Source organism: Cyprinodon tularosa, unplaced genomic scaffold (genome assembly GCF_016077235.1).
Source record: "Cyprinodon tularosa strain WSP-4 unplaced genomic scaffold, ASM1607723v1 ctg100, whole genome shotgun sequence".
Taxonomy (NCBI): Eukaryota; Metazoa; Chordata; class Actinopteri; order Cyprinodontiformes; family Cyprinodontidae; genus Cyprinodon; species Cyprinodon tularosa.
This window is the reverse complement of record NW_024037783.1, coordinates 295,456-320,220: the sequence shown is the minus strand read 5'-3', so window position 1 is coordinate 320,220 and position 24,765 is coordinate 295,456. Positions and strand designations below refer to the sequence as shown.

The following is a 24,765-nucleotide window of genomic DNA, read 5'->3' as shown; positions in this document are numbered from 1 at the left end:
CAATTTTTAAATTCCACATCAGATTTAGAAAAAAGTAATATAATGGATTTTACTTTTCACCTAAATTTTATTTCCAGTGCCATTTTTAAGAATTATCTCAAATGTTTAAGGAAGTTGGGTGTTAACCTAGTCTTGGATATGAATAATTTAAATAAACACACATCAGTCCTGGTTTTAAAGCATTAACCTGACATTTTCAGTAAATTTCCTAAACTTTGGAAACTAAAAAATGATTAAGACTTTCCATTTCTTCAGACCAAAGTCTGTTTATTGTCATTGAGAATGCACAGTTCACAACATCAGATCAAAACATTAATAAATCAAGTTTTATACAACATGAGAACACAAAATCATATAATAATTTTTTAAATATCTATATAACCTGTAGAGTTTAACAGGATTTTTTTATATAGCCACAATATTCTAATACCACTTTGTTCATATACAGAAACATCACACAAATGCAGGAATGACAGCAACGTCTGACTGCTTCAGAACCCGCAGCTCTCATTCCATTCAAGCTATAACTTGTCTAAAACAGTAAATCAGACTCATTTGTGTCACTTTTTGTCGTTGGGAAAGACAGTAATTACCAGACATGCAGATAAACTCTAGTGCCAGAACAGAAATAAATACAGACTTTAAAGAACTTAAAGTAGAGGAATGTTTCAAATACATTTTATTTCAGCTGAATAAGATAAAGACTAGTTGAGATTGGTTAGCTTGGAGAAAGAGAAATCAAAATCTTCAACCAACTGAAGCTTGCTGAATTTAACCTGTTTTTACTAAATTGCAAATATCAGCTTAAGTTTATTTTACCATCTGAGGGGTTGAGAGCGTGAGAAGCGATGGTTTAAGCACACTGAGCTTGGAAAGGTTTGATCATCCAGACACAAGTTTGAAAGTCAAATGGGTTCAAAACAGGGACCAAAGCCCTCTGGCAAACAACACACGGGTGATTTGTTTTAGAGCACAGAATTTACAATATAGAACACCTGACTATGAGAAAGTATCAGAGCCAGGGTTTTAGATCCTTTACCACCAGACTGACTAGAGACGAGAGTGGATGAAATGATAGAGGGCTGAAGATGGAAAAAGTGAGTGGAAATGCAAGCTCAAAATATTGGGATGTAGTTGTCAATTTTAGCGCGGTGCCGCTGAGCGATGCATTCTGCGATCCACACAATGTTCCTGCACTCCTGCTCCTTCAGCTTGACGTATGCGTAGAAGACGCTGAAGTGGAACTGGTTGAGGAAAGCTAGCTTGTTCAGCTTCACCTGCAATTCACAGAAAGGAAAAAAGGGAAATTAGGAATTTTAGTAGAAAATATGCAATTAGAAAGTTTGCAATATTTCCCTGTGTCAAATTAAGGCTGTAACAAATGATTATTGTCAGTATTAATCAACAAATCAGACAAAGAAAAGTCCTATTCTGCAGATTGTTCACTTATTTCAAATGCTACAGTCACACTTAACACGATTTGAGCAGCAGATGCAGCTGGTTTACGTGCAAGGTTTATGGTTGTTGCTCATCAAGGCACATCAAAAGGTCCTGCAGTGTTGAGCAGCAGACAAGGGTTCACAAATGTGGCATCCTGTGAATTAGCTCATAAATATCACCACTACCAACAGATTGTGGAAAAACTCTAAGAAAGAAATACTGTCACTCTTGAACAACATGAAAAGGCTTTTATAAAGCTGTAAACGGCTGTTTTCTACTACTACTTATGTAGTATAGTGCTGAACATCTATCCTATCTCTCTGGGCTGCTTTGTCAGACAGCAAAAAAGCCCAAAAACAAAACAATTGGGGGGGGATTCGGAATCTCTTCCAGCTGGATGACGTTAAGTATGCAACTTAGGCAAGATGTCATGTAACACATTTAAAGACAAAAAATAGCGACTTTTCTTGCTGAGCAGTTGACAACATTATCTCTTCGTGTCTTTCTCCCAGTCCAAGAACACGACTGACTCACACAAAAGCTGCTCTAATTGACTACATTTACTAAATGTAGTCAATTAACGTCAAAAGATTTTAATAAATTACTAGATGAGGCTAGTAATAAAGTAGTAACACATTAAGGATGTTTTCACACCTGCAGCATTACAGTAGGTCGATCTAAATTTCAAACGCCTAAATTTGGTCTCATTTGGGTGAGTCGCTCGGACTCTAATGTGCACAAAACTAGTGCAAAATGAACAGGTCTCGGTTTGGCTTCAGCTGTACTCCGGTGCATATTCCGGGCAAAATCAACAGGTTTGAGCTAAAACGAAAGAGGGCTACTTTAGTGACTTGGACACAACAAAGACATATTTCCACTGTAGAAAACGTTTTTTTCCTTTTTTGTTTAAAGACAGTTGAACAGAAACCACAATTCATATTAAGGTCAATAATGCTCAGGTGATTTTTACAAGTACTAAAGGGTTGCTCAATATGCCAATGCTTACTTCCTACTAAGGCATTTAAAACAGTATTATACAACATTTGGCTGGGACCGATATTTACAGTGCCGCCAACAGAGCTTGCAGCTACACGATGGCAGCGCTGAGATGGGAAATGTGTTGGAGAGAACATTGCTGCCAGCGACTTTGTTACTACATTTAGTTTTCAGACTGCTGTCATTACTTTTTTTTTTTTTTTTTTTTTTAAAGAGACTAGTGACTTTTTCTATGTTGTTGTAGACCAGGGGTGGGCAACTCCAGTCCTTGAGGGACGATTTCCTGGAACATTTAGATTCCTCCTTTGTTCAACACACCTGAATCAAATGGTTGAATTACCTCCACAGTATGCAATCAATTTCTCCAGAGTCCTTTTAATTATCTATTTACTCTATTCAGCTGTGTTAGGTCAAGGACATATCTAAAAGTTTAAGGATTCAGGCCATCCAGGGCTGGAACTGCCCATCCCTGTTATAGACTGTGGTGACAAATGGTAAAAGCATTGTTGGGTCAATATACTGTTTTTAGTGAGCAGGCAGTGCTTTGCATATGCAAAGCTGTTGGCTCAAATATGCAAAATGGTAAAGAGAGAGAATAGTTTCATATTTTGTTTCAACATTGTGTGCAATAGAAAAGATTGTCCTTGTTTTTTTCCTGAATTATATGCTATTGTTAGTAATTATATAAATAAATAAAGTCTGTAATTATACTGCTGGTGCTGAAAAGAAAAGTATCAAAATGTTGAAACAGATATCAAAATGTTAGTATCATGACAACCCAGCAGTACTAGATAAACTACTGATATTATAACAATAACTATCAGCATCTCTTTCATTACAGTTTGACATTACAATGAAATTTGTTCTCTGCTTTTAAATTATCCATCAGGGAACAGCATAGTAAGCATCTCAGGGCTAAGGAACCAAAAAACACCATTCTAAGGGAATTGAAGCAGGACAGTTTAGTCTTCCTAAAGCAGAAACTCCCTGTTCTAACCACTAGACCATCAACAACAAAAAAAAGTTATGTCCGGATAAACTATATAGAAATGTACTAATTAATAATTAACTTCGCAGGCCAATCTATGTATCCCAGCGCATTTTTAGAAAAAAAAAGCTGTTGACAGCTGCCTTCAGTCATCTTGCAAAAGTCTGTCCCATGACAATGATTCAGCCATGATGAACTGTTCCTAAATTAAACCAACTGCTGTAAAAGGAAAAAAAAATGTGTTATGAACTGATTTACCTCATGTTCAAAGAAGCGATCCTCCAGGGTTTTATCTCCTGGGTTGCTGCCTGCACCTTCAAACAACAGCTTGTACTCCTGAAGATGAATTAAAAAAAAAAGAGCACAGAGACTTATACATGAGCTTTTTACTGGGACATGTCAATACTATACATCATGTACGATAAACGATTGAGATAAAAACAAAATACAGCACAGAACAGCTACAATATGAGAAACCAATTAGAAGCTAGAAAAAATAAAGTTCTGCCTAACATCTACAATATAAAAAAAATAAATAAACATATGCGGAGTAAGAGCGCCCCCTGATGGACCACACTATACAAAAGTATTCTCAAGTTTACTATGATGTTAAATGTGAATAGTAGGCTATACAATTAGGTCTTATGCATTATTAATACAATTATAACTGCTTTTTGTAGCAACATAGAAAACAGTTATTCAAGCTCACTCTGCACACCAAACCAAACATGGAGAAGCAACATTTAGTTCCTACGCTCCACTTATCTGGAACAAACCCCCAGAAGACTGTAAAAGTGCTGAAAGGCTCAGTTCTTTTTAGTCTAAGTTAAAAATCCATTTGTTCAGAACTGCCTTTGACTGTGACATTTAAAGTGGTAACTGAATTAACATTAGTTTTAATTTGTGTTCCTACTGTTTTATTTGCTTTACTACCTGCTTTTATCCTTACTTGCTTTTATTTTCCTTCTATTTTACCGTTTAATTCATGTAAAGTACTTTGAATTGTCTCTGTACTGAACTGTGCTGTACAAATAAACTTGCCTTGCCATATTTCTCTATTGAATCAATGATTAAGCAAACAATTTTAATTTCTTGCCTGTTGCAAAGTGAAAAAGAATGATGAGGCAATCCTGCTTCAAAAGCAAAAGCACCAAAACTGAAGATCATTTTAGATTTGACAGGTTTTATTAGTAAACTGAAGTATTTTGGACTTACAGGATAATAATCAGCAACAGCCTTGACTTGCTCATAGTCATCAGCACGGGCCAGTTGTGCAAGACCTTCTGGATAAAGCTTGCCGCAGTGAGGGAAGAGCTTGGCTCGGTCTTCCTTCGATAGCTCTGTACCAAATGAGTTGATGGTGATGATGAAAGCTCTTCTATCGGCCTCAAACTGCAACAAAAAAAACAAAAAAAAAACAAAAAAAAAATTGAACCAAAAGGTTTGTGCAAAACATAAACAAGGAGGATGCAAGATCCATTAAAGGAGAATTCCGGTTTTTAACACTTTTAGCCCATTTTCTGTAGTGTCCAGGATGAAATCGAATGATCTACACCAAAATTTTGACGATTGGTCCTGTCTCTGCTTTTTGGCTCATGCAGAATCCACCCCTGGCTGCTTCAGAATGGCTTCCATTGTGCATGTCCGATAATGTCCTTAAAACAACCTTAAATTTTCTTTTTTTAAAATATGCTACTCACCGGGTCGTCAGCGCTGTTCAATGACATTCCAAAAAAAGTTTCGTGAAGAAAAAACGTTCCTGTAGTGTTTTATTTAGCATTTTGTAAATCCCATTGAGGTCTGTTGGAATAGTCAATATGCCTCCGCCACCGGAAATGGGGCCTGTTTACGCTTAGTTGTAGTCTTTTCGCTTCACTCTGTGTACTCCGACGTCGAGGTGCTAACGTCTCTGTTAAACACTTTAAAAAACTCAGAAAATTTGTTTGCTATGTCCTACACAGTGGTCCTACATTCCCAAAGTATAGAGACATTGTCGCCAACTAGTGGTCTGGAGTGTGCAACGCTTCAGATTCGAACGGGAAGCTGAAGTTTATAAGCGGTTGTGATGTATCGGAAAAAATAGTTCTGGGATTTACAAAATGCTAAATAAAACAAGACAGGAACGGTTTTTCTTCACGAAACTTTTTTTGGAACGTCATTGAACAGCGCTGACGACCCGGTGAGTAGCATATTTTAAAAAAAGAACGTTTAAGGTTGTTTTAAGGACATTATCTGACATGCACTATGGAACCCATTCTGAAGCAGCCAGGGGGGGATTCTACATGAGCCAAATAGCCGAGACAGGACCAATCGTCAAAATTTTGGTGTCGATCATTCAATTTCATCCTGGACACTACAGAAAAGGGGCTAAAAGTGTTAAAAACCGGAATTTTCCTTTAAGCTCCAATATTTCAAAAAATATTCCGTGGGTTTATTTTATCTGTAGCAAAACCATAAATATTTTCTGAATTATAATTTTTCTATCTTTGTGGTACCGACTGACCTCCAGTATTGGACACATAGTGTCGGCAGTGGTTCCTCCCAGGTTAGAACAGAACTTGTAGAAAGCCTCCAGGTAAGCCTGAAAAAAAATTGTTTTAGGAACCGATATAAAGTGAAACAAACACAGCTGTCAAATTGAAACAATTAAATTTTTTTCCTGTAAATAGTTTTATATTTCCAGACAAAATAATTTTCAGTGTAAATAAGGGATTTACCTTGTAAAGTGTGTTACGAATGATTTCAATATTCATCTCGTCCAGATCCTGCTCAGATATACAATCCTGGAAGAATGCAGCTGTACAAAAAGAAATAATTGTTATTATTTTGATGTTTTGTTTTTTAATCACTCTAAGCAAATGTTTTCGCTTTAATTAATGAGTTAATGTGAGTCCCAACATACCTAGAGGAGTGTCCACCAGGATGGCATTATAGAGCTCAGCAGGGGTCTGGGCAATGTTGACTGCCTCCATCTGCTCGAAGCTTCCCAGGGGGTGACATTTTGGGACGAGTTCAGAGATCGCCCTCTGATGCAGGGTGCCCGTGATCAGCAGGATGACGTTATCAATCATATAGCTGTACCTACAAAACACAAGTGCCAGAATTTTAGAAAAGGTTTTATTTGGATGTTCACAGCCTAGGAATATGTTTAAATTTTAGCATAAACACATTTTTAGAGTGCAGAGAAAATATTAAAATGTATAGATTAGGATTTTAAAATGTTTAGGATCTTTGATGATTTATGCTAAACAGAAAGATAATTTATGCTAAACAGAAAACACATATTTCCATGTTATTGTTGTTACTTGTTGGTTATTACTATTTATTTGCAGAATCTGTTATTTTAAAATACTTTGCAGGATTCCAATTAGCTGTTTATGGAACTTAGAGAAATATTGTTGTAATTGATCCAATTTGGCAGATTTCAACTCACGTGATAAAATCCATAAAGCTAGCCAAAGGTTCGTACGACTGGTTCCTCATGTGGCGAAACTCCACCACCATCTTTTCCTTCAACTTATCATCGATGACCGACACAGTGAGTGGAGATGCCTCATTGGCAAGAAAACTGCCATAGTCTGTGCTTTGCAGATGGAGCTTTAGGTCTGCAGAGTAAAAACATTGTCAAAATTAAGATTATAATACCATCAGTAGCAGACAATGCAGTTTTATCAAATATTTGTTAGGTTGTCTGTCAACCTAAATAAATAATCTGACCTCAGATAAACCTCAAATATTCTTCAAGCTTCTTTAGTTGCAAAATCAACTACTCAATCTGGATGTAAAGCTACATTTTTCTTTTAGATCAGGTATTTTAAACATGTGAGGAAGAAAAACGTATATTGATCCTAAATTCCTAAAATATTGGTTGTGGTAGCATATACTATAGGTTTCTGGCAATTATACACCAAATAAAACTGCAATGTCTGTAGTAAAAACTCTGAACAGTTGGCATATTACATTTAAACAATCAAGAGTTAACAAAGCAATGTTGAATGAAAATCAGTAAAAATTAAAAGAGAAAAAGGTTAAGATACAACATCTTGAATATTTGGTATGACCCAATTTGGATTTTTTATTTTATTTTATTACAACTAGTAAATAACACCCCTAGCAAATTAAACCCATTACACCTAGCAAATAACACCTGGTGCACCAACCACAGCATTCAACAAAGTATAAGATAGTGTGAATAACTTCATACATTTTAAAAGCTTGCAAAGTGATTTTAACTAAGGGAGGAGTCTATCCAAAATCAGTGGAAGGTACCAATACTAATGTACGTCACAGATCAAAAAATTAAGATCCAAACTGTGGACATTTCTTATCATAAGCCATGAGTTTGTATTCCATATTTAATGCTGCAGAGTTTCTGAATGATGTTCTGCTGTTAAATGGCAAACTGTGAAGTGGAAATCTAACAGAAATGCTCTGAAGGGAAGCGGGTCTCATGAGACGTGCAGTAGATTCTCTTTAGTGGTGGTTTTAATTCCTGGTCCTCAAGTACCACTGCCCTGCACGTTTTAGATTTCATCTTTGCTGACTTAAACCTGAATTATACAACAATTAACCAGCATTGCAGCCCTTGAAGGCTGCTAAGGAAGTCTTATAATAATTTAAAAAAACTTGAGTTGCAACAGACAGACATCCATAATATGCTGGGCAGTGATACATAAGGAGGTTTGAGAAATACTGCTCTTTAGGTAAAACACTAAAACACTGATAGTTAGCAATGTTTTAGCAGAAGGCAAAACATGGAGTGCAGCAATGTAGTTAACCTACTTTTAATCACAACATGACTGCTCTGTGGAAATATTTTTTTAACTAGAAACACCACAAAGTAAGACAACAGTATGGAATATTTACTAAGCTGCTATACAGAGAGGCAGAACCCTAACTGTGACCTACAGGTGCTGGTCATAAAATTAGAATATCGTGAAAAAGTAGATTGATTTCAGTAATTCCATTTAAAAAGTGAAACTTGTATATTATATTCATACATTACATACAAACTCATATATTTCAGATGTTTATTTTGTTTAATTTTGATGATTACAAATGACAACAAATGAAAATCTCAAATTCATCATGTCAGAAAATTAGAATATTACTGAAGACCAATAAAAACAAAGGATTTATAGAAATGTTGGCCAACTGAAAAGTATGAACATGAAAAGTATGAGCATGTACAGCACTCAGTATTTAGTTGGGCCTCCTTTGGCCTGTATTACTGCAGCAATGCGGCGTGGCATGGAGTCGATCAGTCTGTGGCACTGCTCAGGTGTTATGATAGCCCAGGTTGCTCTAATAGTGGCTTTTAGCTCTTCTGAATTGTTGGGTCTGGTGTATTGCATCTTCTTCTTCACAATACCCCATAGATTTTCTATGGGGTTAAGGTCAGGAGAGTTTGCTGGCCAATTAAGAACAGGGATACCATGGTCCTTCAACCAGGTACTGGTAGCTTTGGCACTGTGTGCAGGTGCCAAGTCCTGTTGGAAAATGAAATCTGCATCTCCAAAAAGTTGGTCAGCTGCAGGAAGCATGAAGTGCTCTAAAACTTCCTGGTATGTAGCTGCGTTGACCCTGGACCTCAGAAAACACAATGGACCAACACCAGCAGATGACATGGCACCCCAAACCATCACTGACTGTGGAAACTTTACACTGGACTTCAAGCAACGTGGATGAAGTGCCTCTCTTCTTTTCCTCCAGACTCTGGGACCTTGATTTCCAAAGGAAATGCAAAATTTACTTTCATCAGAGAACATGACTTTGGACCACTCACCAGCAGTCCAGTCCTGTTTCTCTTTAGCCCAGGCAAGACGCTTCTGACGCTGTCTGTGGTTCAAGAGTGGCTTGACACAAGGAATGCGACAGCAGAAACCCATGTCTTTCATACGTCTGTGTGTGGTGGTTCTTGAAGCACTCACTCCAGCTGCAGTCCACTCTTTGTGAATCTCCCCCACATTTTTGAATGGGTTTTGTTTCACAATCCTCTCCAGGGTGCGGTTATCTCTCTTGCTTGTACACTTTTTTCGACCACATCTTTTCCTTCCCTTCGCCTCTCTATTAATGTGCTTGGACACTGAGCTCTGTGAACAGCCAGCCTCTTTAGCGATGACCTTTTGTGTCTTGCCCTCCTTGTGCAAGGTGTCGATGGTCGTCTTTTGGACAACTGTCAAGTCAGCAGTCTTCCCCATGATTGTGTAGCCTATAGAACTAGACTGAAAGACCATTTAAAGGCTTTTGCAGGTGGTTTGAGTTAATTAGCTGATTAGAGTGTGGCACCAGGGGCCATCAATTTTGAACCTTTTCACAATATTCTAATTTTCTGATATGATGAATTTGAGATTTTCATTTGTTGTCATTTGTAATCATCAAAATTAAACAAAATAAACATCTGAAATATATGAGTTTGTATGTAATGTATGAATATAATATACAAGTTTCACTTTTTAAATGGAATTACTGAAATCAATCTACTTTTTCATGATATTCTAATTTTATGACCAGCACCTGTATAATCCAACTGGTAGCCAAAGTGTAGGTAATCTTACACTTAATACCGCAAACCATCAAGCAATGTTTAGCAAGACATTCTACCAAGGAGTGTAACTGCAATCATGTCCTAAAAAACAACCTTAAACATCTGTAAAATAAAAAAAGGTAATAATAATATCATAAGAGATTATGGGAATGTTTAGCCAGGCAGAAAGCCAACTGAAATTACCACTGGGGTCAATCCAAAACATGGCAAGATAATGCCACAGTTAATGCTGTGAATTTTTAAAATCATTGTATTTTTTAAATATATTTAATAGTTGCTGAGACAGTAATTTGCAATAATAGCAATAAGCAGCCTTTTTTACAATTATATTTATTTATCCTTCAATATATATCAGATACACATATCTAGTGTTGATTTGAATTGAGTTCAATCAGACTTGATTAAAACAAAGTACAGCAGTGTGTGTGTTTTTTTTCACCCTTAATAATTAATTTTCTTTAATTTACTAAAGACAATAACTTTGCATATTTTCAATAAGGATAGAATTTTTCCTTTTAACACGATGGATTATCTGTTTCGCTTTTGTGACCTTATACTTATGTAAAGTTGTGTGTGCAGCCCTAATATGTATAAAATATACACAATATAAATCATAATAACATAGTGAAAAGGGAACTATAAAAGCAGCCTCGCTTTAAACAAAAGCCCATCATTTTATAGCCTCGGCAACAATTTCCTACATTATCTATTGAAAAACACTAGCTAAGAAGTGCTAGCATCAATCAACATCAGATTCATTAGACATTGACAGTAAATGATGTTCGATACTTGAAGGCTAAACTAAAAGACAAAGATAACTGTATCAATACAAGCACAGACAAAAACACTTATACATATACCGAGTTAAGCCACTTTATTTAGTATTTAAAACGATAGCTAGATTTAGCTGCTAGCAGTTAGCTTCAGTCTGCTTTAGCTCACCTTCCAGAGTCTCACACTGAACCAGGTTTAAATAATCGGCCTGAGACAGTATTCCAGCTTTAAACCCCCTGACCAGCCCCTCCAGGTAGCCGTTATCTACGTTAAAATAGAGCTCGGAGAAAGGCATCCTGGCCGACCGTCAGACCGTCGCTGCAGCTGGGAAACCGTCAGTTAGCGTCAGCTGAGGAACCACGTGACAGTCACCTGATCCGTCAGCTGCCTGTGTGTAACTTCGAGATTTACGAGATATCAATCACCCGATATCTTTGCTACTTAATTTATTAAAACATAGATTGATATTAGATCTTAATCGTAGCACTAAAGGTAACAGCTGTTTTTCAGCTTAAAAATACCATGAAACGACAAGACGTAATATTCATGATAAACCAGTAGGGGGCAGTAATATTAATTTAAAATGTAAGGCCCCAGACATAAACTCACTATATTTATCTATATTCATTTAATATCTTATTCTACATGTGATGGAAAATAGATTTTTTTTAATGGGAGATTTCTATAATATACAATCATGAAAAATAATATGATGGTATATTAGATAGATGGATAGATAGATAGATGTTTTTAAAATCCTGCTTTCTGGTGATATACAGTCTACTCTAGTACTTCAAAATAAAAAAAAATAAAAACTTTCCTATGTTGTTGGTCCGTCATTTACTATTAGGCATTTAAGTAAACTTGCTTTTTAAGAGCACTCAACGATAGTTTTTGACTTATGTCATAATCGAAAAAGAAAAACTTACAGTACTATTAATGAGTCAAGTCTTGCTTATATACCAGCCATCATGAGGACATGGAGTGGGCAAACCTTTTCCACATGAATGTTTATTGTAAAATCACTGATTTGAAAAAAGTAAGTAAAGTAAGTTTGCAGAGATAAATTTTTTTCTAAGTAGAAGTTAATATCTGGCTGACAATCCACAGCAGAACAATGTATATTGAATACTAAAAGGCAGAGCTGATTAACCACATTTAAACAGCATGTATTCAAGTTGTATTTGATCATAAGAGGATAGGAAAAACTAACAAAATGCTACAAAAAGTACCATGTTGAAGAATAATAAATTAAAATTGCTTGCTCTATTCTCCAGGACAACAAGTGGCAGTGTTCAACTTGAGTTGACATTGTTTTCTACCATCAGATGCATGTGACTTACTGGTTTAACCAGAATGACATACTGTAACAAGTCAGATGTACACTGACTCTGCTGGGAAAGGATGGTGCTTTATACCTTCTTTTATAATTCTTACTTGGATTAGACGTTGTCAGGTAGGATGTTTGTTTTATGTAAACCTTTTTCATTTTGCTGTTTACTCTATTCAAATGTATTATTATTTGTGTTTTGCTATCACAAAGCCTCATGTCTGATCTTTCTAAATGCTTCAATAAAAATAGGGAAAAATATTGTTCTCATGTTAAGGTACTCTGTTTACTCAAGTTAGTGAGCAGAAAACAGCTCTAATCTATTGTCAACAAAAAAACAAGATCTTAAAAAAGTAATCTGTCTGTCTGTCTGTCTGTCTATTTATTAATTCTGAAGCCTAATTAAACCAGAAAGACCAGAGTCTCTTGCTTGACGCTGTGTGTTGATGAGGACTGAACTGTCTGAAAGTAAACCATTAATTTTAAAAGTATCTCATCTGAAAGTAAAATGTAAGTCATAGTAAAAGTCACTGTCTTATATCAAACTGTAACATGTGAATAATGTTAAATTATATCCTGTTAAAGCCAAATGGACCAGCAGAAACCAGAATCTCCACAACACGTCCCAGCTGAAGATGAAATGTGAGACCTTACTGAAATATTTCAAACATTTATATTACATTTTTGAATTAAGATCAAATCAAAATCAACATTTTCTTTTTAAGCCAAATAAATGAGGAAAACCCAGAATCTCACCTGCCAAGATGTTTGTTCATGACAGACTCCAAACAAGAATTATTGGATTTCAAGGATGAAGGACCCTCTGAAAATAAAATGTGACAGTGATTTATAGGATAACTATAATAAGTTATGCAAGTTTTTCAGATGTTATTGTTGAATGAGGATATATAAATATATATGTATGTCTATATGTGTTAAAGCCAATTGGATACGAAGAGACAAAAACCATCTCAAACAACTTCTGTGTCCATGAGACCAGAATCCTTGTATCATCTCCAGTCTGACAATACAATTTGAGATTTTACTGCAATGTTTCAAACATTTGTATTAGATTTGTGAAATGAGATTAAATCAAAAGTAAACATTTTAAAGCTAAGTAAGACAGTAATTTTCTTGGATAACTGAATTAAGTAATTGATTGGTAATTGATATTATCAATTTTTATTAGTGTAATTAGTATCAGATAATTATAAGTTTTTTTTTAAAGCTAACTGCTTATTATCGTATAGTTTTTTTATGTCAACCAGATAATAATAAATTTAAACCTTCCTTCCTTCCTTCCTTCCTTCCTTCCTTCCTTCCTTCCTTCCTTCCTTCCTTCCTTCCTTCCTTCCTTCCTTCCTTCCTTCCTTCCTTCCTTCCTTCCTTCCTTCCTTCCTTCCTTCCTTCCTTCCTTCCTTCCTTCTCTCACCCAAAGCAATAATAACTCTTGTCTGTTAACAAAACTTTTCGTGTCTAATGTCGTTATGTCACATTAAAGCAGAATGGACCAGCAGAGACCAGAATCTTCACATCATGTCTCACCTGAAGATAAAATGTGAGACTTTACTGTAAATGTTTCAAACGTTTGTATTATATTTAAAAAAAGAGATGAAATCAAAATTAAATGTTTTGTCTTCAAGCCAAATAAATGAGGAAAGGCCAGAATCTCACCTACCAAGAGGCTTGTCGATGACAGAATCCAAACATGAACCATTGGATTTCAAGGATGAAGGACCCTCTGAAAATAAAATGTAAGACAGTGATTTATAGGATAACTATAATAAGTTATACAAGTTTTTCTGATTTTATTGTTAAATGAGGACATATAAATATATATGTATGTCTATGTGTTAAAGGTACACTATGCAACCAGTGTTGATTTTCCAGCGAGGCTCCCCCCAGAGGGCGAAAGTAAAAGTGCACTGTCGTAAATATGCTCAGCTGTTCTCCTGGTTTCTCCGTCAAGCCAGGCGCGGTTGTTTTCAGCTTAGCAGACAGGCGAACGCAACGAATGACTAATGCTGCGTTCACACCGCAGCTGGCGCGACAGAAGCAGCGAGTTTACATGCAAAGTCAATGGTTGACGCGCGTCAAGGCGCAGCAAAAGGTTCTCGCGGCGCGTTTTGAGCAGCAGGCCCAGCGCGTCTGAGCAGCTGAAAGGCGCGTTTAATCATCTGACGCAGGGAGAGAGACACAGCGCTGATGATCAGAGGCTATAATCTCTCCTCTTAAACAGTTTATTGACGCCTAAATTAACTTAAAATGCAGAAATCTGCTGGCAGAGTATGCAGTTTGGATTATTTAGATGAAAAACACCTACCAGCTGCCGTGGTGAACTGCGAGGAGGTGACCCGGCCAGAGGCTGCTGATGAAGGGATCCCTTCTGTCGGCGCACCGCTGGTATGTGGGGGGTCTGAGCGGCTCCGACAGAAAAAATATTGAAGGCAGGATAATAATCTGAATGAACTGACGGCACTGATTACGTTTTCAGGTGTTTTTTCTCATTTAAACACATATTAAAACTACTTTATTCCAAATGATCACAGCAAATATAGCTGCAAGGCAGAGAAAGGATAGTGAAGCTCCGCCCAACGCACGTCAGACACACTTTTGCACCGCGCAGCCAGAGCAGCAAAGCTGCTTCAGCTGCGCGTCAGAACTAACTGGTACAAGCAGCAAAAATGAAGCAGCAGACGCGATTTTGCTGCTTTTGCTGCATGAACGTAGCATAACTGCACAAAGATCGCCACTGTGCTAGTGTTACCGGCCTCAGACCTAGGGGAAATCTGGGCCGGCACAAGCGATGCACAGGCAGGATGCGCTGTGGATCTGTGAATGATGAGGAACGGACACGTTAATACGTTGTGCCTGGCTCTGCTGGCAGCGGTTTATTATTTACTACAACAATCTTAAACATTCAGTCATTCCATTTAAACAAAAATATCAAACTATCCTTGCTTTGAGAATATCACAAAACATCCTAACATGGGGATAGTATTCATGTCAAAATACACTGTCATAGGTTTTAACTTCAAAACAGCTAAAAATACAATTGACCTCTTGGTTTATAATATTGTTAATAACCTGAGTAATACAAACAAAAACTCTTGTAAAATAAAATAAAGTGCAACATAATAACCCATTACATCTGTCTGTCTCTGAGTGTATATGTCTTTTATTGCAAAATAAACTTAATATTCATCAAAATAATAACTTCCCATCACCAAAGAGTAATAAATCTAATGCCCATTCATACCTTCAGCCATTGGCTAAGATGCAAAAAGTAAACATAAAACGACAAACAAATACTCTTGTAAAATAAAATAAAGTGCGACATAATAACCCATTACATGTGTCTGTCTCTGAGTGTATATGTCTTTCATTGCAAAATAAACTTACTATTCATCAAAATAATAACTTCCCATCACCAAAGACAGTAATAAATCTAATCCCCATTCATACCTTCAGCCATTACCTCAGATACAGAAAGTAAACATAAAACAGATACTATATTCTCTTTCACATACACATCTGTACGTCCCGTGTGCTCTCTGTAATCAGCCGTTAAAGAACTACTGGCGGTTGCCGTTATTCGACTCGACAAAACAAAACAAATACTTATCAGAACTCGGATCAAGTCCTCTCAACACGTTACTATCATGTCACAGACAGTTCACATTACTTTCAACATCTTTAAGAATGTTTAGGAATAGTTATAAATAGTACCTGTGAATGATGAGGAACGGACACGTTAATACGTTGTGCCTGGCTCTGCTGGCAGCGGTTTATTATTGACGGTGCATGCGCGGGCAGAGACCATAAGAAGTTTCCTCGTTTGTTCATTCACTGACAGTAGCGCCCTCTACTGACTAGCTGGTCATCGACATGAGTCAGTTAATTTTAGAAAGTTGTTCTAATCATCTTAAAATAAAATAATCTTTTAAAAAAAAATGGGGGTGTCTGTTTTAGTAAAACATTAATTTCTAGACCCACTATACTCTCCCCCACTTCAAGAGATGTCTCCGGACATCTAGAACTACACCACAAGACATCACCTAGACAGGTAACAGTCTAGGAAAAGTCATCTGTCTAATGAGTCCACACAGTTGGAGTAGGGTAGTACTCTGTTCCGAGTAAGATGGGGTACGGAGTCAAGGGGTAAGGAAGAAATGGGAACATTGCATTCACTCCATGTCCCCAGGGCTGGTATGATGGCTGCCCAAATTGGTCATAAGTGAATCTCTCTCTGGGTTGAACCCTGCGGTTGGACCTCCTTAAGAGCTCTCCACCTTGTGACTCTCTATCAGGCTCAACCATCCCCTCTGGCATTCCTTGACCTGTATCATCTGCTCGATCAACTGTTCCAGTTTGTTCATGGACATTCTCAGCAGACTGTGTGTCATCCTGTAGTTGTGCTGGTGCCGATGCCGGTACCACAATGGGAGCAGATTCCATTTGCTGGTACTCAGCATCTGAAGCTGATGCACGTCTTGGAGGTTGGAATTCTTGCGCCTCTACTCTGTGATTGCTGAAATTATCAGATGGAGGCTTCTGATGTCTGATTGTTCTCCTTGTATACACAGGCAGCCGTCGGGGATTGTACACATATCCCTCCTCGTCAACAGAACCATCAGAATCTTGCTCATCTACTTCTCTGCTGCTCATCTGTTTGTGTCTCTGCTTTATTTGTTGCCGTGGGGTATGACAAGAGTGCTCATCTTGTTCGAATGGCAAGTCATTAACAGATAAGAGAAGGTTACGATGGAGTACACGGGTAGTTTTGTCTCCCTCTTCAGCTTGAACTTTGTAAACAGGGCTTTCCCCCATCCTTACAATAACTCTGTGCACTGTCTTCTCCCAGTAAGCACGGAGTTTGCCCGGGCCACCTCTCTCTGAGAGGTTCCTGATAAGCACGCGGTCTCCTGGCTGAAGTGCAATTCCTTTAACACCACGGTCGTAGTATTTTTTTCCTTTAGCTGAGCTGTTACGACTATTCTCTGAGGCTATCCTGTAAGCCTCTTGCATTCGAGTAGCCCATTTCCGTGCATATTCCTCGCGACTGGGCGCTTCTTCCTCTGTCCCCAGGTCAAAGACTAAGTCGATGGGCAGGCGTGGGGCTCTTCCATAGAGGAGAAAGAATGGTGAATAGCCGGTGGCTTCATGTTTCGTACAATTGTACGCATGGACTATATGGGGCAAATAATCTTTCCACTCAGTTTTCCTTTCCTCTTGGAGAGTGCGCAGCATCTGTAACAGCGTTCTATTCAGCCGTTCGACCGGATTCCCTTGCGGGTGGTATGGGGTAGTACGAGAGTGAGCAATGCCAGACAGCTGTTGGAGCCGCTGGAATAGATTATTCTCAAACTCCCGTCCCTGGTCATGGTGCAAAATCTGAGGGTAAGAGAAACGGGGAATAAAATCACAGAAGATTTTCTCAGCTGCTGTCTTGCCTGACTTGTTCTTAGTTGAGTACGCTTGCGCGTAGCGTGTAAAATGATCGACCAAGACTAATACATACTCAAATCCTCCCTTACTTGGCTCCAGATGAAGGTAGTCAATAGAAACGAGCTCAAATGGAGAACTAGTTGTAATTGACTCCATAGGCGCTTTTTCTGGGACAGTGGGTTTTTTTTGCTTAATACAGGAGCACCGGCGAATGACATGGTCTTCTATTTCCCGCTGCATAAATGGCCAATAGAACCTTTGTCTTGCTAGGTGGATGACTTTATCAGCTCCGACATGTCACATGTCATCATGCAGGTGTTTGAGCACGGTCGCCTTTAGCTTACTTGGGAGAACGAGCTGTTTCCATTTTTCTGTCTGTCTGTACAGAATTCCTTTGTCAAGTTTGAGTTTGGTCCATTCACGTACGAGTCTCCTTGTCTCTTGCCCCATCCGTCTTTTATCTTTACCATTGGGGTTCCATCCACTCCTCTTCAGTGTCATCACCTCATTGATCGATTCATCCTCCATTTGAGCAACTCGGATGTCTTCTGGGGTGATGATGGGGACTGTCACAGAGGGGTCGTCTTCACCACCAGAATTGAGATGTAGTGCAGCCATCCATGGCACATCCTTCTCAGCTACAGCCTTGCTCCCCTGCCATATAGTGGAAACAACTTCGGGGGGCAGGGTTTCCGTGTACTCTGATACATGACCCTTCAGCTGTACTGGATAACGTGACAGGGTGTCGGCGTCAGCGTTCGCCTTGCCTGGCCTGTATTTTATGGTGAAGTGAAAATCTGCCAACTCACCCACCCAGCGATGTCCAACCGCATTGAGCTTGGCTGTACTTATGACATAAGTAAGGGGGTTATTATCTGTATACACGGTGAATGTAGGTGCATAATAAAGATAATCCCGAAACCTGTCACAGATTGCCCATTTCAAGGCCAAAAACTCAAGCTTACCAGAATGGAGGTGGTAATTTTTTTCAGCTGGTGTAAGTGTTCTGGATCCGTAAGCAATCACACGAAGTTTGCCTCCCTGCTGCTGGTAGAGCACAGCCCCCAGCCCTTCATTGGATGCGTCAGTGTTCAGTACAAAGGGCAAATTATAGTCGGGGTAGGCCAAAACAGGTGGATTGGTTAGCATGTCCACAAGGCGAGTGACAACAGCAGTGTGTTCATAAGTCCACTGGACAGGTGTATTGGAGAGGAGCGGCCCAGGCTTCAACACCTTTTGTTAATCTGGGGTACTTTTACCTTTGACAGGTTTTTGGCTTGGCTGCCTGGTACCCTCTAGGAGTTGAAACAGAGGTCGTGCGATTCTTGAGAAGTCTTGTATGAATGATCTATAATAGCTAAGGAAGCCTAACAGACCCCTGACTTCTCCCACATTCTTCGGTTCTCTCTCTTTAAGTTGTAACACTGCTTCCAGGTCTTTAGGATCTATCTGGATACCTTCACTTGTCACTAGGCGCCCAATGTATTGGGCACCACTTGTCACTAGGTGCCCAATGCCGGGGCGTTGGTAAGGCCAAAGGGGAGGCGAAGCCACTCATATAACCCCCAAGGGGTACTGAAGGCGGTCAGATGCCTGGAACTCTCATCGACAAAACCCTGATGGTAAGCACTGCCCTGGTCGAGTATGGAGAACCAGGAGTAGCCCCCCAGGTTGTCCAGCAGGTCTTGAATGCGCGGGAGCGGATGACGGTCTGGGACAGTTTTAAGATTTAACGCCCTATAGTCGACACACAGACGTAGGCTCTTATCTTTTTTTCGTACGCAGACCACGGGGGATGAGTATGGTGAGGTGGGCTTTCTTATCCAGCCCTGGTCAAGTAATTTCTGCACATATTCTTTTACTTCTCCATACAGGGGTTTTGGGATCGCATTATAGCGCTTTTGGACAGGTGTCTCATCATTAAGCTGGATTTTGAGTTTCAAATTTGGGATGCAACCGATGTCAGCATCATCCTTGGCAAAGACATCTGATTCCTCATATAACATCTCTCTGGCAATTTTTTGTTCATCCTCTTCGAGGTGTGACAAGTCAATAGGTGGATGCCATTTTTCTCTAATCAGAGCAGAGCAGGTTTGAGCAGTGGAACTGTTTGTCTGCTTCGGATCGCTGGGAGAAAGGGTAATTGGTTTTACCTCACTAATTCCCTCAATTGTGCCCAATATGGTTCTCTGTGGCAGATAGATGTCATGTTTGGTGAAGTTCTGAAGGGGGATTTTTGCAATTTTTGATGAGCCTGAGGGGACATCGACTAAAGTAGGAAGGGGGTCTAAACCCTCAGGACAGTTGTTCTCTAGGCTGGGCTCAAATACCATTGTTCCACCCTGTGGCCATGCTCTGACTCTGCACCTCACCTCACAGATTTGACCAGCAGGGATTTTTAGTCCTTTCTTTCCGACTCGCACAGGGCAAGGGGAAGGTGTTTCATCAGGGGACAATATCTGGAGGATGGAGATCAGAGTTTCCACTGTTTGTTCACTGAGACTCATGGCTTCCTTCAGTATGGCAGTAATATCTACCTGTTCTTTGTTTTCCTTGATCATCTCCGCAATGACATTGCTACCTAAAAGGGGACCATTAACACAACTCTGACTTATTAATATGGGTACTTGAATGTCAATGTGTCCATGGCTCTTACTGCGTATCTGTAAGTCCACATAAGCCCATCCATCGAAAGGAACTGTTGTACCATTAGCTGCAGATACTTCAAGCGGTTGGTCTGGGAATAGGGATGAGAGTGGCTGTATATTAACAGTGGGTAGTGCTTCCTCTACCCATGCTCTCCCCACCATGGTCACCTGAGCCCCTGAGTCAAGCAGCATTTGAAGTGGGACTCCATTCATTGCACATGAGACCATACATCGCTTGCCGATTAATTGTGCTACCCGGTTTCTAGATGTGGGCTGGGACAGCAGTGAAATTGAGTCTACTGGGTTTGTGGTTTCAACTGAGTTAGCCTGTGCTGGAGGCTTGTTACTGGCAACGGTCACCGGCAGCCTCATTCCTGTGACCTCCTCTCGTTTACCGACACCTTTCTCTGCAGACATCCAACTGCTCTATGACCTTCTTGGCCACAAACAAAACAGTGTGGGCAGCTCCTAATGTTCTTTTGCACACACTCCTGACATCTGCCTCTGTTCTCAGCTGATATCTGGAATCGGTTTGAGGGCCGGGTGAAAGGGGTGCAAGGACTCCCATTGGTCACAGGCTCTAAGGGTTTGACAACGCGGGCAACTTGTTGAGCGATCGAGTTCACCTGTGCAGTCAGTTCTAGAATAGCAGCGCGGTTTGCCTGTAATTCAGCATCAACAGCGGTTGGTTTAGTCTGGTCAGTTTGAGCCACATTTACAGACGCTGGTCGGGTTTTAGTCATTGTACCAAGGCGTTTCACCCTATCCATCTCCTCACTAGTGGACTTAGTGATCTGTTCTAAGAGAAGGTCATCAGTAACCTGTAAGTTTGTGAGAAAAGGTTTCAGGTCACATCTTACATGGCTATTTTTCTCATTTAATCCTTGGTAAAGAGTGTGAAGAAATGTGCCTTGGACAAGTTTTTTATCATAACAAAAATCTGCACCTGGCTGTTGTGACTCAAAAATAATCCTCTGTTTTAGACCCATGATACGATAAAAGAATTGCTGTGGGCCCTCTTTGTCTTGCTGTCTAGCGGTGCTAAGCTCTTGAAAAAGTTCAGTCCCGTTCTTGTCTCTAATATGAGAGCGGAGAAACCTTTTTAACTCACTCATAGTAAGATCATCTTTGCTAGTCAACATCTCCCTGAACGTACCAGGTTTAGTTATCTTAAACACAGTGCGAATAACTTCTGTCTCACTAAACCCTTCCAGTAAACCTTGATCCATTTGTTTACAGAGGCTGCTGTAGGACACTTCAGAGCCGGTGTCAGAAATCTGACCACCATGAATCTTAAACTCTCTACGTGGAAACAGAGCAGCTACATCAGTGAGTTTTACAACCTGCTCACCAGCACTGGAAGACAGGCTGGCACGGCCAGGAAGGGCGGCACATGCGCTGTTGGTGGCGGACTCAACTGGCGATGTGGTGGAAAGGTTCCTGGGAGGTCCATTATTGTCTCTGGCTGTGGTCGGTTGAGGGCTGGGAAAGTCTCTTTCTTCAGGTGATGACAGCAGGTGGTAGCCCATGGATGCAGTAGTCGAACTGATCCTTTGACGAGTGTCTGTATCCTCCTGCTGGGGGGGTGCAGCCTCACTGACTTCTTTTGCTCCCCCGACTGTATCTCCTTCATTCGTGTTTTGTAACAGGCGATCGAGCATGTCGTCAAGGTGAAGAATCTGAGACATGACTTCATCTTCCATGCCGCTTAGCTTCTCGCTTCTTAAGAAATCGTCAATCAAATCAAACAGTTCTGGTTCACTCAGTGCCATAAGGCCCTCAGCGTCCGGCCCCGATCCGTCATCAATTGCACTGGCGATGACCTGTAGTTGACTGATACTCAATGCAAACAGTCTCTTTCGGATTTTGAAAACCAGCATCCTCCGAGGGGTTGTGGTAGCCATCTTTAACCTCTGTAGCCTCTACTCTATGGATGACGCACAGTACTGCAGCCTTCCTGAAGCTTTGGACACAGGTCTTCTCTGTAGCAGTTCCCACTCTCCCAACTAGGTGGCGCTGGAGATCCCGGACGAGCCCCCAATTGTTACCGGCCTCAGACCTAGGGGAAATCTGGGCCGGCACAAGCGATGCACAGGCAGGATGCACTGTGGATCTGTGAATGATGAGGAACGGACACGTTAATACGTTGTGCCTGGCTCTGCTGGCAGCGGTTTATTATTTACTACAACAATCTTAAACATTCAGTCATTCCATTTAAACAAAAATATCAAACTATCCTTGCTTTGAGAATATCACAAAACATCCTAACATGGGGATAGTATTCATGTCAAAATACACTGTCATAGGTTTTAACTTCAAAACAGCTAAAAATACAATTGACCTCTTGGTTTATAATATTGTTAATAACCTGAGTAATACAAACAAAAACTCTTGTAAAATAAAATAAAGTGCAACATAATAACCCATTACATGTGTCTGTCTCTGAGTGTATATGTCTTTTATTGCAAAATAAACTTAATATTCATCAAAATAATAACTTCCCATCACCAAAGAGTAATAAATCTAATGCCCATTCATACCTTCAGCCATTGGCTAAGATGCAAAAAGTAAACATAAAATGACAAACAAATACTCTTGTAAAATAAAATAAAGTGCGACATAATAACCCATTACATGTGTCTGTCTCTGAGTGTATATGTCTTTCATTGCAAAATAAACTTACTATTCATCAAAATAATAACTTCCCATCACCAAAGACAGTAATAAATCTAATCCCCATTCATACCTTCAGCCATTGGCTCAGATACAGAAAGTAAACATAAAACAGATACTATATTCTCTTTCACATACACATCTGTACGTCCCGTGTGCTCTCTGTAATCAGCCGTTAAAGAACTACTGGCGGTTGCCGTTATTCGACTCGACAAAACAAAACAAATACTTATCAGAACTCGGATCAAGTCCTCTCAACACGTTACTATCATGTCACAGACAGTTCACATTACTTTCAACATCTTTAAGAATGTTTAGGAATAGTTATAAATAGTACCTGTGAATGATGAGGAACGGACACGTTAATACGTTGTGCCTGGCTCTGCTGGCAGCGGTTTATTATTGACGGCGCATGCGCGGGCAGAGACTATAAGAAGTTTCCTCGTTTGTTCATTCACTGACAGTAGCGCCCTCTACTGACTAGCTGGTCATCGACATGAGTCAGTTAATTTTAGAAAGTTGTTCTAATCATCTTAAAATAAAATAATCTTTTAAAAAAAAATGGGGGTGTCTGTTTTAGTAAAACATTAATTTCTAGACCCACTATACTAGCAACGAGAATGCTTTTAACTGGGGGGGTGTAGCAGTTCTCGCCGTAAAGCAAGACTGACTCTCAGGAGACTTCTGAGCCTATGGGTGCGGGTCGGTGCTCCTGCAATTGCAAGTGCAGTATTTCCCCCACAGACCACCAGGGCGGCCGAGAATACCTTTGTTCAACCTGAAATTACTCATTTAATCATCCAAAACGTTATGGAACACATTAATTAACTGAAAAATGTTGCATAGTGTGCCTTTAAAGCCAAATGGATACAAAGAGACTAGAACTATCTCAACCAACTTCTGTATCCATGAGTACAGAACAATCAGAAGATGAACCAGATGAAATCGTGGAACAACGCCCCTCTGTTCATGAAATGTATGTCTCTATTTAATTCTGTTATATTAAGACGGAGGAACGAGGGACCTACCCGCTCCAGCCGGTGAACAATACCTCCTTAACGACCAACCCTTAACAATCATAGACAGGTTTCAGGTATTACAGGAGACAATCCCCCCCTTAATGGCAATCCCCCCTTTAACGACCCCTAGAATCATAGACAGGTTCAGATATTACAGGCTAACGATGGAACTAAACGACCCATTCATCGGTTACCATTTGCATGTTTCCAAGCGATACAAGGCGTTGTCTATATAAGACTCAAACTCACTGCGGATCCAGACATTTGAATTGAGAAAGCTTCCTGGAGAGGTGGCGAAACGTCTTCAAATCTTGAAAACCAAGTCCAGTGGATATTTTTTTGAATTTTTTTTACGGAATGTTATATTAAGGCTTTTTTTAAATTATGAATTGAGCAATAACAAGAAACATAACCAGAAACAGGATTTTTACATGTTTATGTCGGGTTAGGTTTTATCTGATGATAACACTTCATCCTTACTGAAAACAATGTATTGTTAATAACATAACCAGGAACAAAAAGCATGAAAAGAAGACTGGGATTCCGCTGAAGAAACTTTAGATGAACCACAACAGAATTATGAATAAAACAGTTTAGGCTGCTTAAATATACAGAATGGTACATTTAGTTGCATGAAATTACACTTATTTATTTGAATTAAAATCTGTGTGTATGATTGTTGTTTTGTGCACTGTCATTTGGTGGTGGGTAAACAACGTCAACTCACGGGTGATCAGGTGTAACGCAGCACAGCTGATTAGGTGGGAGGTGGCACTTACCTGGTTTGGTGTGCTGGCTTGCCGTTGGATGTAGTGTTCCTAGTGATGCGTAGATAAACAGGAGCGTGCACGCACAGAGACAGAATCCAATTGCATGGCTGGAAGAGCGACGCACATCACCGG

At 39.6% G+C, this 24,765-nt stretch overlaps 2 protein-coding genes across 2 annotated transcripts in view; one reads left to right on the top strand and one right to left on the bottom strand.

Moving 5' to 3' along the window:
* Positions 1-333: 333 nt before the first annotated feature.
* Positions 334-11,108, bottom strand: atp6v0d1 (ATPase H+ transporting V0 subunit d1). Its single transcript, XM_038309410.1, has 8 exons — positions 10,914-11,108; positions 6,858-7,029; positions 6,327-6,505; positions 6,142-6,221; positions 5,928-6,005; positions 4,640-4,816; positions 3,683-3,760; positions 334-1,277 (listed from the first exon to the last, which is right to left on the bottom strand). Exons 1-8 carry the CDS (start codon positions 11,038-11,040, stop codon positions 1,116-1,118), a joined length of 1,053 nt encoding a protein of 350 aa, XP_038165338.1. The 5' UTR covers positions 11,041-11,108; the 3' UTR covers positions 334-1,115.
* A 1,004-nt stretch (positions 11,109-12,112) lies between these two features.
* The window catches only part of LOC119775646 (NLR family CARD domain-containing protein 3-like), a 60,486-nt gene continuing 47,833 nt past the window's right edge, over positions 12,113-24,765 (top strand). The window contains exons 1-4 of the mRNA XM_038273735.1: positions 12,113-12,201; positions 13,580-13,633; positions 13,719-13,829; positions 23,704-23,820. Coding sequence (XP_038129663.1) covers positions 13,581-13,633; positions 13,719-13,829; positions 23,704-23,820 — 281 coding nt within the window. The 5' untranslated portion in view covers positions 12,113-12,201; position 13,580. The remainder of the gene's footprint in view (positions 12,202-13,579; positions 13,634-13,718; positions 13,830-23,703; positions 23,821-24,765) is intronic.